This window comes from Carassius carassius, chromosome 37 (assembly GCF_963082965.1).
Source record: "Carassius carassius chromosome 37, fCarCar2.1, whole genome shotgun sequence".
In the NCBI taxonomy this organism is placed as follows: domain Eukaryota; kingdom Metazoa; phylum Chordata; class Actinopteri; order Cypriniformes; family Cyprinidae; genus Carassius; species Carassius carassius.
The window spans coordinates 16,281,082-16,294,115 of record NC_081791.1 but is presented as its reverse complement, the minus strand read 5'-3'; the positions used below and the strand labels follow the sequence as shown (position 1 = coordinate 16,294,115).

General features: G+C 38.6%; 2 protein-coding genes across 3 annotated transcripts in view; one reads left to right on the top strand and one right to left on the bottom strand.

Moving 5' to 3' along the window:
- noc2l (NOC2-like nucleolar associated transcriptional repressor) overlaps positions 1–9,251 on the top strand; it is a 28,968-nt gene extending 19,717 nt beyond the window's left edge. The window contains exons 16-19 of the mRNA XM_059527809.1: positions 1,966–2,079; positions 3,090–3,225; positions 8,609–8,707; positions 8,884–9,251. Of these exons, the coding sequence (XP_059383792.1) occupies positions 1,966–2,079; positions 3,090–3,225; positions 8,609–8,707; positions 8,884–9,014 (480 nt within the window). The 3' untranslated portion in view covers positions 9,015–9,251. The remainder of the gene's footprint in view (positions 1–1,965; positions 2,080–3,089; positions 3,226–8,608; positions 8,708–8,883) is intronic.
- Positions 9,252–10,640: 1,389 nt separating this feature from the next.
- The window catches only part of LOC132118172 (sterile alpha motif domain-containing protein 11-like), a 60,021-nt gene continuing 57,627 nt past the window's right edge, over positions 10,641–13,034 (bottom strand). For both annotated transcript variants that reach the window (XM_059527808.1, XM_059527807.1), the window contains exon 13: positions 10,641–12,414. In XM_059527808.1, the coding sequence (XP_059383791.1) occupies positions 12,172–12,414 (243 nt within the window). In that variant the 3' untranslated portion in view covers positions 10,641–12,171. The remainder of the gene's footprint in view (positions 12,415–13,034) is intronic.

Genomic DNA, 13,034 nt, shown 5'->3' with positions numbered 1-13,034 from the left:
ATATATATATATATATACATATATACATGTGTGTTCATTTTATAATCAATTATTTTCATTGTTTTTCTAATAATAAATATTAATACTAATAGTAATACTAATTATTAATTTTATTGTCACCCATTTTAAAATTCTGTAATTAAGATTTGTAAACGTTGTACACAGAAAGTGAACAGAAAGTGTTGGTTGTTTTCTATATCAATCAGATGGCTTCCTTTCTGTTTGATTGTGCATCTTTTTTTTAGGCAAAATAGTGTAAAATATATATTAGTTTAATTAAAACTATATCATTAATTTTCTTTATAATTCTGCTTAGTTGTTGACCATATTGTAGTGCACATTTATAATTCATTTTCTTTCCTTTTTTTATGCAAATTTTTATAGCAGTTTCAGTTAACAGTAATAACCCTGGTGCTGACTGCGCTGATAATGATGAAATTGGTGGGAAGAAAAAAATGAGGGGACAGCAGGGGTGAAGGTTGTGAGAGAAGGTGAGAAGTTGCTTCCTCTCTGGGGCGAGATCTTGGCTCCATTCATCTCCATCTCCGCTCTCATTTGTCACCCCTGCCGACGCACAGCTCGTTCATCTCTGCTCCCCGCCCCTCGCTGTCTCTGGACCAACTTGAGCTTCTGATAAATATTTAAGGCCGTTTAAGACTGAAATGAAGGAGAGGTGGAAGGGTCTGTGTCTCTCCTCTGTGTAATGTTGAGCCGTAGGGAAAGTTGCAGCTGGGCAGAGCATGCAGACAGCATGGCACCATGCCGGGGTTCGTCTGTTACTGGGCTCCGGCCAGCGAGAAAGATGTCCTTTAGTAACGAGGGTGGTATGGCAAACTTCTCACTTGACACTGCAGCCAGCACAGCTGCATAAAGCCACATGCCCCAAGGATCAGTCCAGCAAACAAATATCTGTCTATATGCCTCCATCAACTCTAATACTAACCCTAACACTTCACACAGAGGTTAAAGAAATATATTCCTAATTACCTAGTGTTGTTGTTTTTAGTCTTAATCTATCTCTCTCTTTATCTCTTTATACATTTACATATAATTATTTTACTGGTATGCAAATTGGTAACACAGTATATTTTATAGTAATTATATTGGTTATATGAAATAATCAACACTTAAACTTGAAATTCTCACTTGCTTGACACCAAAGCTCAGTGTGCATGTATATAAACCATGGCAATGGCTTAAACATTGCGTTGTAGTTTCTTGCGGTTCATTTTAGTGATCGCTTCAGGATTTCCTTCCAGAATGTGCACAGCAGTAGTTGAACAGATGCTTCAAAGGATGAAGCCCCCAGTTTGCCAGGGAGCTCATCCTCGCTGGTCATGTACAGATCTGTTAGCTTTGTTAGCTTTGGGTCTATTGCATCAAGGAAGGAGCATATTGCGCCCTTTTTTAGCTTTGATTGTTTTTACTATCCTACAAACCACTGCAAATTGTTATAAGTTTAGCTAACTGTAGAGTGAAGTTGAGATTTATTACAGTCTATTGAATTTGGAGGTCAACTAATCTCATTTTACCTGATCAATATCATCCACAAAGACCTTTAAGGAAAGGCTGGCAGGGATTCATTCTCTTACCACCCTCCCCTGCCCCTTTATCCTTCTGTCCACTTATTTTTGCTGTTTCAGAGAAAAGGTGTTCACCAGGGGTCACTTCTTGGTCCGCTACGATTGGCCTGATACTTAATTAATACACTTAAGAGTATAGTGATAGACCTTACAATTTTTGTTCCAGACTTGCTCTGTTTGAGTGCGTGTGTGTGTTTTGGGGGGGTATTGATTCACAATAACAGAGCAGGCCTGTGTGTACACATGATGTCGAACAATTGTACTTTTTGAGCTTTATGGCTTTATTTTGTTAAGAATGTGTACTGAGATCCCTTTTGTTTAGCTCTCCTATGGGTGAACATGCAGTAGCATTCGTTGTGTGTTTATTTTGGTGTGTTTACAGGCAGCCTGGGAGAAGCAGGTAGCAGAGGAAGGCACTCCACTCACTAAATATTACAGCCAGTGGAAGAAACTTCGTGAAAAGGAGATTCAGCTGGAGATCTCTGGAAAAGAAAGGGTAAACATGCCAAAACCACATCCACGATTACGATTAGACCCAAATAATCCAAACCACACCTTTCAGAGGAAGTTGGATTTAGTCAGGTCCTTAATTTTTTTCCATTGAAAGTGTCATGACAATCCTATAGTTTGATCTTCAGAAATAATCAATTTTTGGGGATTTTACATACAGTGTATATATATATATATATATATATATATATATATATATATATATATATAGATGGATGTTAATCCAAATGCTATTTTAATGCCAGTCTTATATTAAATGCACAGATGTGATCATCTTTGTAGTGTTGGTTCTGTGAAAGCACCTACTGTGTGTGTTGGTGTTGGTGTATGTGTGTGGAGCTGGAGCGTGTCCATAGGGAGATAATGGAGATGACACCAGGCGGAGTGTTGGCGTCTAGGAAGCGGCAGATTGGCGGAGGAGGCGGCAGGGCTAGTGCTACAGGAAGAGTATTATAGCGCTCAGGGCTGCGTCCCAGGCTTTGATCCACTGAGTCCCCACGCTCAGATCTGATTACCACTCCCTCCCCCCTGCCTCTACTGCCTCTGCCACTTCCTCCATCAACACACACACACGTCCCATTATGTTTTTAGGAGAGAATAATATAACTTTATTATTTTGGGGGGGCTTTTTGTTTTTTCAATTATTTTTATATATTATATTATATTATTAATTTGAATCCTATGTAGTTTTAAGACATAAATAGATGGAGGTTGAATACCCAGTCTCATCAGTGACTCTTTTTTGACATCTGAAGTTAATGAGATGGAAGGAAACTCAAAGAATAGTTCATTGTACATCAACTAGAGAAAAAACAAAACACTTCCATTCTACCAAATTTAGTCTACAACTAAATCTGAAATGAAAACAGAAGCGTTTCACCAGCATTCTATTCTCATTAACGTTATGTCTGAAGTGTTTTGTTCATGTTTTCGTCTGTTTTGATTAATGACAGCATTTAAAGGTCTTTTTTTCTTTCCCATCGCATTTTAATTTAGATGGAGGACTTGAACCTCCCTGAGATCAAACGCAAGAAGGCTGAAGAAAAGAAAGCAGACAAGAAGGAGTTCAAGGGGCTTTTTGAGTCAGATAGTGATGATGATGATGATGATGACAACCTGTTCAAGTCCAAAGGTAAGGCTTCTTGTTAAAGCTGCAATCCGTAACTTTTTTGGTTTAAAAATTATCCAAAATCATTATTTGAGCAAGTACATAACCAGCCAGGTTCAAAACTATCGCCTTACTTTAGCCCAATTCAAAATGGTTAATTTATAATAATATTTTCTAATTTGAGTGGTACGGGTAAGTTTTCGCGGAAATTCGAGCATGGCACTGCCTCATTACGTCACGTCTGTAAACATGAAGTTGTCCTGGCTACTAAGCTATCGCATGTGAGGATCCTGCAGGTGGAGGATCGTTTAATTATAGCCTATTTCCACAGCAGGTGGAATAATTACATTTCAAAAATCATTTTGATGGCAGATTGTAATCAAGAAAGATTATATGAAACACGTAAATTAAATTAAATTATATTCCAGTTGTAAATGTGGTTCTGATTACAGATAGCCTGGGTTTACACAAGTTGTGTATTTTAAAGACCACCAGTTCGATGGGAGCATAATTTGCTTTTGGGGTTAAAATAATTTCTTAATATGTAATTTGAATGATGTTACAATTAAAGATAAGACTGTACAGAAATTGAAATATACACGCTTATACACACTATACTCATAAGTCACGCAATGCTGATGTTGTTAACATAAAGAACTAATCGATCATTCAATTAAATTACCATTGGTAGCGTGATTTATTGCAATGCTTTTTTCCTCAGTTGGTCAGAACAAAGCGTGGCAGAATTGTTACTTGTTCAGTTGACAATATGTGGTGAAAATTCTTATTTGGGTCATATATTTCAAGACATAGGCTAGAATCTGTGATTGCGAAGTACAGTGAATATCCACACCAGTGCAGTGAGTGACAGCTAAACATTCACCTCAAAACAGATTCATCTGTGCTGAATCACAACCCACACATGGAACATAATTCCTCAAGGAACTGCAATTCCAGGTTTTCAAACATAGATGGCAACAAAGAGGCCAAACTTACAGACTGCAGCTTTAATATATAACCCAGTTCCTGTATTGCAACTAATGCATATACCATACAAATACATGTTTAACATGCAATGGGAAGGATTCAGAGTTTTGTTTTCCTGTAATGCCTTTCTTTGTCACTGGGAGGCTGTAATCCATTGCTCTGTGCTGTCAGAAGATTCTCATCTCAGAGATGAGTTCTGAAACCACAGAAAATTAAAACCCAACAGATCTATTGAAGTAGCCCTTTATTTTACCTCTGTTTTGTTGTAATGCTTAAAGGAATAGTTCACCCAAAAAGAAAATTTGGTGGAATTTTTCTCTCATACCAAACAAGATGTAAATTAGTTTGTTTCTACATCGGAACAGATGTACATCAGTACATCAGTAGCAGACCAATGGATCCTCTCCAGTGAATGGGTGCCGTCAGAATGAGAGTCCAAACAGCTGGTAAAAACGAGTCCATGAAAAAGCTTCCTCCAGTGAAAAAATCCGTCCCGTCGTCGTCTTGCATCAAAATCCACTGAAATATTTGTTTGGAACTGTTTTGGCTCGTAAGTGGTGCTTGATCAGTGCATTTTTCTCTCCTGATTCAGACAAGTGAACTTTTTAGATGGAAAAAACTATATTGTGGATAGAAGACCAAAGCAACATTTTAAAGTAAAAAGAAAAATAAACACCTTAATTTGTTTTATTGATTTATTAAAAAAAAAAATGCAGCTTGTGAATTGATTCCATTACTTGTGGATAATTGTGACATTTATATCAGCTGTTTTAACTCGTTCTGACGGCACCCATTTACTGCAAAGGATCCACTGATGAACAAGTGATGTAATGCTAAACTTTTCCAAATCTGTTCTGATGAAGAAACTCATTTGCATCTTTTATGCCTTAGGATGAGTAAATGAAGCACATTTTATGAGAAAATTTTTAAGGGACTTTCAGCCGATTGTAAAAGTGGTCTCTATATGAAAGGATTAGATTGCAGGAGCTTTTTTTTTTTTTTTTTTAGAGGTGGAGCTAGGTTAAACATTTTGTTTAAAGATTATAAATATGAATATAAATATTAATTACATATTCCAGTAATATGTGCAAATAATTTTGGTTTCACGTTGAATTTAAAAATTGTAATTTTAATTAAACAATCTTTACAGTTGATATTGAATATTTAGAAGCATTTCGATGGAAGCGGGAAACTATTACATATTTCAAAAACAAAGAACAATTATATAAAAATATATCAAAATAAATAAATTTCAGATGTGTGAGCTCAATATCGCTCGCTCGTGTTCTCTCTCTCTCTCTCTCTCTCTCTCTCTCTCTCTCTCTCTCTCTCTCTCTCTCTCTCTCTCTCTCTCTCTCTCTCTCTCTCTCTCTGTGTGTGTGTGTGTGTGTGTGTGTGTGTGTGTGTGTGTGTGTGAATGGATCTCATCTGTCAGACGTGCACTTGCCTCTCCTCTTTAACTCTATATGTGGAGTTGTGTGCTGGGTCATGTGTCGGACACATGCCACACTCTCCCACTCCTCCCACCCATAGGCCGACAGCCGCAAAAAAAAAAAAGTCCCATGGAGGTGGGAGGCAAGAGGAAGGGTTTTTTTTTTTTTTTTTTTTTTTTTTTTACATCTGGTGCTCATTGTGTGGAGTCCCTACAAATCTCTCTCTCATTCTGTCTGTCTCTCGCTCTCTCTTACTCTGTTCTCTCTCACAGGAAGCTTTTTTTTTTTGCAAACTTAGATCCCAGTGGGGGTTTGTAATTCAAAACATTCACTTGGAAAGATGTTAGTGGCCGCTCCTTCACCACACGGCTTAGCTGGCCCCATACCTCCAGCGCTTAGACCCGAAGAAATACAGTCACATGACCTCTAATATATTAATTTGTGGTCTCGGTTCGCATATTGTCGAACAGAAAGCACTTTTTTGTTGTTGATTTGTTGTTCTGTTTTACTCCTTTACCAAACCAAACAAATAAATTTCCCTTTTTGACACTTTTGATTAAGACATTTTTCCTTCTGCAGTTGGTTTTCTGGCGGTCACATGGCAGAGATTTAGTGTAAGTGGCTGGTGTGACCCTAGGAGTCGTCACTCTAGTGAGAAAGAGGATAGGAAAGGATGAGGGTGGAAGTGGAAGGAAGAGACTGTTATAAAGTCATTGTGCATTCACATGACATAACAATATTTACATATCCGTACCCTGAACTGGCTATTACAGGATCTGACCACGACTGGTTGTGCTGGAGTTTGAGGATATATATAATAGTAGTGATATACCCTTTTAGTAATATATATTGCAGGAGTATAAATCAGCATATTAGAATGATTTCTGAAGGGTCATGTGACCCCGAAGACTGGAAAAAGACAGCTTTGCCATCACATTAATATATTTTAAAAACAAAGAAGTTATTAAAATTTCACAACAAAAAAAAAGTTTTTCTTTGATCAAATAAATATTGCCTTTGTGAGCATAAGACTTCTTTCAACATTTAAACATTTTACTGACTCCGTTCATTGATTCTGTTTGCTTTTAAACGTACTTTAACCACCACAGTTGGAAAGGCAGAAACAGATAGTTTTTTTGTGTTTTTTGGATTCAATCTTAATCTCAAATTTCCATCGTTTGAATTACTAACAAGTGGATATTCTCACTGAAATAAACTCAGGTTGGCCTAGTAGTGTCCAATTAATGTGCTGTGTTCGTTTGTCACTATTTTGAGGTAGTCTGATGACTTTTCCCAACTTCTAGTTTGTTTGTCTCTTTAGTTTTGGTGCGTTTCACTACCTGCTGGGTTGGTCTGCTTTTGGCCCGTTAATATTCTTGAGTCGTGATTATTTCGTTGTCGCTGCAGTGTGCTAGATCATTTAATGCCTTCCACGTTCTCAAAGACTTGGCTTGAGCTTTCTCCATCTTAAAGTGGAGACTTTGTAAACACCCTCATCTTCAGTGTTTCTGTGTCATGGCTGTTTTCAGAGCTGAGAGCAACATGTAGATTGTGTCTTGGATTTTTTTTTCTTTTCCCCTCTTACATTTTCACAGTATTGATCAGCCCACAGGCAGTCATTAAAGTCTTTGCTTCATGCTCCTGGTGGACTTTCTGTACCCTCTCTGAACTCTCTGTTATATTAAGATGCATGAGGCTCGTCTCAGCAGCAAGGTGTGTGCCTGGTGTTAAGCTCGGCTCCCCCCTCTGGCTTCTAATCAAATCCCACTTCAAAGCTCAGGGATTTCAACTCCGTCCTCTTCAGAGAGCATGAGACACTCCCACACACACCTCTGGATTAGCGAGGCTAAATTGCCGTCAGAAGCTAGCCTCTACTTTTGTGATGTAAATAGTAACCTATGCATGAGCAGCATGGGTAGGTCAGCTTTGTTGTAGTCTAGTCTCTAGACGAACAAGCACACTTTTTCTGTTGACTTCTGTTCAATGGGAGTTCATCTTTAGAAATTGTCTTAAAAGTTCAATGTTACGTTATAACGGAGTATTCACTTACAGAATGAAAAGTAAATATTACAAGTCAAAAGACATTTTAGAGGCAGACCAAGTCTTTTTATTTTATATAGATGCACTTTTTTTCTTTTGCTGAAACACCAAAATTAAAGATTTAATTCAGCAAAACCAAAGCTGAAAATAACCGTTAGTTTCATATTATATAATAGTTTACATACTCAATAAAAATATCAACACATCTCAAAACAGAGTTGAATGCAAACGTTTAAATAGCAATAAATTAAATGGCCGTTTTTAATGTTCTTACATTTTTAATGATGTAATTGTTTCTACTTAATTTAGCTGTTGAAATATAAACATTTGAACAATGTTTGTAATAACATGACAGATTTACTTAAACATACATTTAATAATAATTACCTACCTTACAGGTAAAGTATAAATATACTAGAGTAACTTATAAGATTGAATTTTTATCGGATTTAATTTTGTAATTATAAGGTGGAAGACGTGCTAGTCAATTTTGAAAACTAAAAACAACTGAAAAAAGCATAGACTAAAAGATCTTGAGAGTTGAGAGCTGATAATGGTTCGTCAAAAATAACCTTTTTTCTTTTTTTTTTTTTAATCAAGAAATATTGTCAATCTGTCTTGCATCCACACAGCTTACATTATTACCAACTGTAGCTTATACGTTGTGTGTATAATAAAGACCCTGACAGTCAAATGCAGCATCGGTGAAACACTAATTAAACATCACCATTTCTGGCAGTAATTTCAAATTTTAGGCCATCGCTAATATTGTACGTTTAAAATTATTAAGTCAAACGTATGTCTTTGGAATAACATACACCAATGAATTTTGATTTCATGCTGACTTTTAAAAATGCCAATTTAACCAACCTATTCACCTTACCTCAGTATCAGTAAGATCACTTGTAAGACCATTTGGATTAGAGCTTGTGAATCTATTTTAACAGGGGAAAAGGGTGACTCTGATGAGGATGATGAAGGCCTTGAGGACCTCTCAGACCTGAGCGATGAAGAGGATATAGATGACTTGGAGGAGGATGATTCAGGTGATTTATATGTTTCTGTAAAGAGCTACGATTGGCTTTGTTTAGGGTTAGATATTCACTGTGTCTGAAAAATCTTCTGTATGTTTTCGACATTATTCTGCTTATTATATTTTTCAACCATCTTAACTGTAGGTAGCATGCCATTTATTTTTTCCCCATTTTTGACATTGTCTCAGATGGTGACCAGAAAAGGCCGTCGTCTTCTGAAGGCAAAGCACCAAAGAAGATGTTGAGCACAGAGCTGAAGGAGGTGGCTAAAGGAGATGAAGATATGGTTGAGGACCTGGAGCTCTCTGATCAGGACTAGAGTCACATGAGAGGGACGTTTCTATTTCACATCCAAACATGATTTATACAGTTATTAAAGCAATAGCTCACCAAGAAATGAAATATTTTTCAGGAAACTGGTCCTTTAAGAGCCATGTACAGTCCCTGATGTAGTAATTTTTTTTTTTTTTGCACCATTGTATTTTATAAAGTGTGAAACAAAACAAATTGATCTAACACTTCATAAGGTTGTCAAATTAAAAAGAACTTACTAAAATTCTGAACTTCTGAACTTTGTTTTAAAACTACTAAAGGCTATCTTTTTCAGCTCAGTATTTGGAGATGTTGCATTGTGCTGAGGGCACTGCTTGTGTTCAGAGGTGGTGAATGGGTAGGTCAGAGGCGGGAGGTGGAGGCACGGGGTCGGCCCTGAGCACCAGGCTGCCAAACGCTCGTATCATCCACTGCCAGGCTGTGCTGCCCAGGTGGGGAGAGAGGAAGAGACGAAAACAGAGAGCAGCCTGTTCTCTCGTCAAAACATCTCTCCCCTTCAGTGCTTTCACGTCACTTTCTGAAACCGCTTGGCTTTTTCTAAGCATTTTAAAGCAGCGTTTAAGCTGCCAGCACTCCACACAGCTCTAGTGGTGCTGTAGGAAATTGGTTGAGAACGACTACTCTACTAGAATAGTAAAAAAAAATGAAATTTGTCCTCTCTCTTTTAACAATTCAATTTGTTTCTTCCAGTTCATAAGCCTAAATGATTTGTTTAGAAATTAGCCTGATCTCATTCTTGAGATCAAATGATACGGTTCACTGGAGAGAAAGACTATTTACAGATTGACTAATTTAGGTCTGTCTCAAACCTAACATAAGACATCAGAAGACTCTGAATATGAGGACACATCATAAAAACATTCATTGTGTTTCCTTTTTAAAGTCCACATTCACTGTAATTGTAAGGAAAAACATGCCCAAGATATTTTTTGTGGTTTATGAAAGCAAGACAAAGGTTTAGAACACCTTAAAGGGTCAGTAAATGGTAACATCATTTTATTCCTTTTTAAAATCATCCTCTCTTAGGCTCACAACTGGGTGTAACAGCTGTTGTTTATGGCTGAAGTATCTTTCCTGTTGCATAATGGGAGTGTGAGCACACATATTTTGTGTTCTGTTCTTTCCATCACTCCCAGCTTGAGGTGCTGTTCAGAACGTCAAGCAACATTAAATTCAGGCCACCGTGACTGAACGTCAGCTGGGCTGCATTAGAGTAAATTCAGTTTGCACTAGAGCTGCCACACCATCATGCCTGTGCTTGCACGAGTCTGGGTAACAGGTTTACTCGTCTATCACTCATAGCACAGTCTCTCACATGCAGCACCTGGCGCTGACAGTCACGGGTGTAGAAAAATATTTTTTTAAGGGCCGGATGGTGGACATCCATGAGAGTCAGTTGTTCTTTGGGTTAGGCAGGGGCCACAGGGGCCCTGGCCTGCGACTGAACCTGACGCTCTGACAGCTGTTGTTGACCTGAACCCTAACACCCCCCACCCCCTCCCCATGCTCCCTCCCCTAACCAGGGGATTTACCATCCGCTGGGACCACCACTCCCTGCCCTACTGTGGAGGAGTTTGGAAATAAACATATTACTCAAAGAAGAACGCATCTGCAAGTTTGCAATAGGATTTATTTCACCCAGCAGAGAATAGAAAAATAGGATGAAGACAAAACATTGATGGGAAATCTAGAGACGATTTTAATTAATTGCTTACATATTTAAAAAGAAAAACAATCTCAAAGATTTGCATAAAGAGCTTTGTGCCTTCCATTTCCCTGCAACAAAGAGAAAAGTATTGTTCTTTGGGATCAATTTAAGGACAATTTAATATTTCGTTGCTCTAACTACAGCAAACAAATTACTATAAATAATTTTTTTTCCTCATTTATATGCTGAAGTGGCATTTAAGATTGGGGCTCATGATGATTATAACTGGAATACACAGCAAACAGAAAAAAAGATGAACAAAAGTACCACTGAGTCAGCCAGTCATATTTTGTTCAGTAATAAAGATTTTTAACTCGTGCAACTACATTTAACAAAACGTACCACTTATTTAATCTTCAGTATATTCTCATCTTGAGCATGTGTCTATACAATTCAGAATAACATGTCTTTCCCACAGCAGTAAGTGTTACATCACAATGGCATTAATCCATCTATGGACAGGCATCGGGAGGGATGTTTATCCTTCCCTAATGCTCTTTTTTTTCGTGTTGTATGTGAAACTAAAACGGGCCCAGATGTTTGTCGGGTATTAGTTTGGGCCATTGCTTTGGCTGATGGCTTTTGGTCACAGGAAGTTTTAAGTGCTTTACACATCTCTCTTTTTGAGGTCCTTTTCCATTTCACTTCCTTTAGTACAGCACCCTGTATGTGTACCTTGTATCGTCACTGGTGAGATCAATGCTAGATCTTGTTTGAAAAATCCACATCCATCCATCTTTTTTTTTAGGACTGTGGAATGCATAGTTGCACTGGTCAAGACTGCAAATGAGTTCCATCCTATTCTTATATTTACTCCTCTTTGGAGGATTTTGTTTTTCAAAACCACAGAGAATTTAAAATGGCTGGAAGTTGGAGCTGCAGAAAAAGAAAGCGTTTCTTTCGGAGTTCACCGCTCCCCGTGAATGTTTGGTACAACAAGAGTTTATTGCAGCAAATGTTGCTTTCCTACAGCATCTGACACAAAAGAATGTCGTATCTGTGCCTTGTACGTTCGCTGGATGTGTCTCCCTTCCTTCTGGCATGCTGTTTAAGAGCAGCTGTCTGCTCACGTTCACCTCTCGCACACTCTAACGCTTCCTGTCTCATCCCCAAGTCCCTATTTGCACATCTTTGGATTTTGGCTTCCACACAGCCGCTGCGGAGAGTGGAGCTGTTTTAGCCCGTGTCATTTCATCAGTGTCTCTCGTCTTTCTGTACATTTCTCCACACTTTTCCTAAAAAGATTAAGTGCCTCTGCATAAAAATCCTCAAATTTGATCTTATTTTGGGAGGGGGGGGGGGTAGAGAGAGTAAGAGGAAGGAAAGAATAGTTCAAAGAGAGCCCCCTTCATGCCCCCTCTCTCCGTTTTTACCTCCTCCCTGAAGCACTGCCTCTGCCATATGGAGAAGCAGTCAGGAGTTATAATGGCCAATTCTACGAGGGAGGTTTAGTGGAGTCGTAAGCTCCCGCTGAGGAGGGGTTTCCGTTCTCCTGTTTGGGGGAGGCGCGGCAGGCAGGAGGGGGCACACTGAATGGGGAGGAAGTGCTGCCAGTAGAAGGAGGGCGGGTCTCGGCGGGCAGGGGGTCTCTGTCTGTGGGGCGCAGAGCAGATGGCGGCAGCGGGAGGGCCAGCGGGAAGCTGGTCATGTAGAATATTCTGCCAATACGTCGCGCCACCTGAGGAAAGCAGCCACATGCCAGCGTTACTTCTCACACTGTACAGTACCAGTGATTGCTTTCATGTCTGCTTAGATTAATGAATGCAGAATTGTGATTACACATGAAGAAACAAAGATAAAAGAAGTGGTCCTATTCATGGATCAAGGGTAGGCAAGTTCAGTCCTAGAAAGTCTGAAAAAAAACTCACTTTGCTCATAGCCTTAGTAATCCTGAAGACATTGATTAGCTTGTTCAGGTGTGTTTGATTAGGATTGGAGCTAAACTATCTAGGAACAAAATTGCCTATCCATGCTATAGGTTAATGGGGCTGTGGGCAAGGTACAAAAGTTGCCCCACAGGTGTAAAAATATTCTAGCCAAAAGTTTTAATCTGCTTCATGTATTACAGTCTATCTTGTGCCCCCCCCCAACCCTGATTAACTTGTTAGGTTGTGTTTAATTAGGGTTGAAGCTAAACTCACAAGCAAGATAGGACACCCTTGCTCTATGGAATACCTCCCCACTATTATTGCAACTTGTACAGTCGTGGCCAAAAGTTTTGAGAATTACATAAATATTGGAAATTGGAAAAGTTGCTGCTTAAGTTTTTATAATAGCAATTTGCATATACTCCAGAAT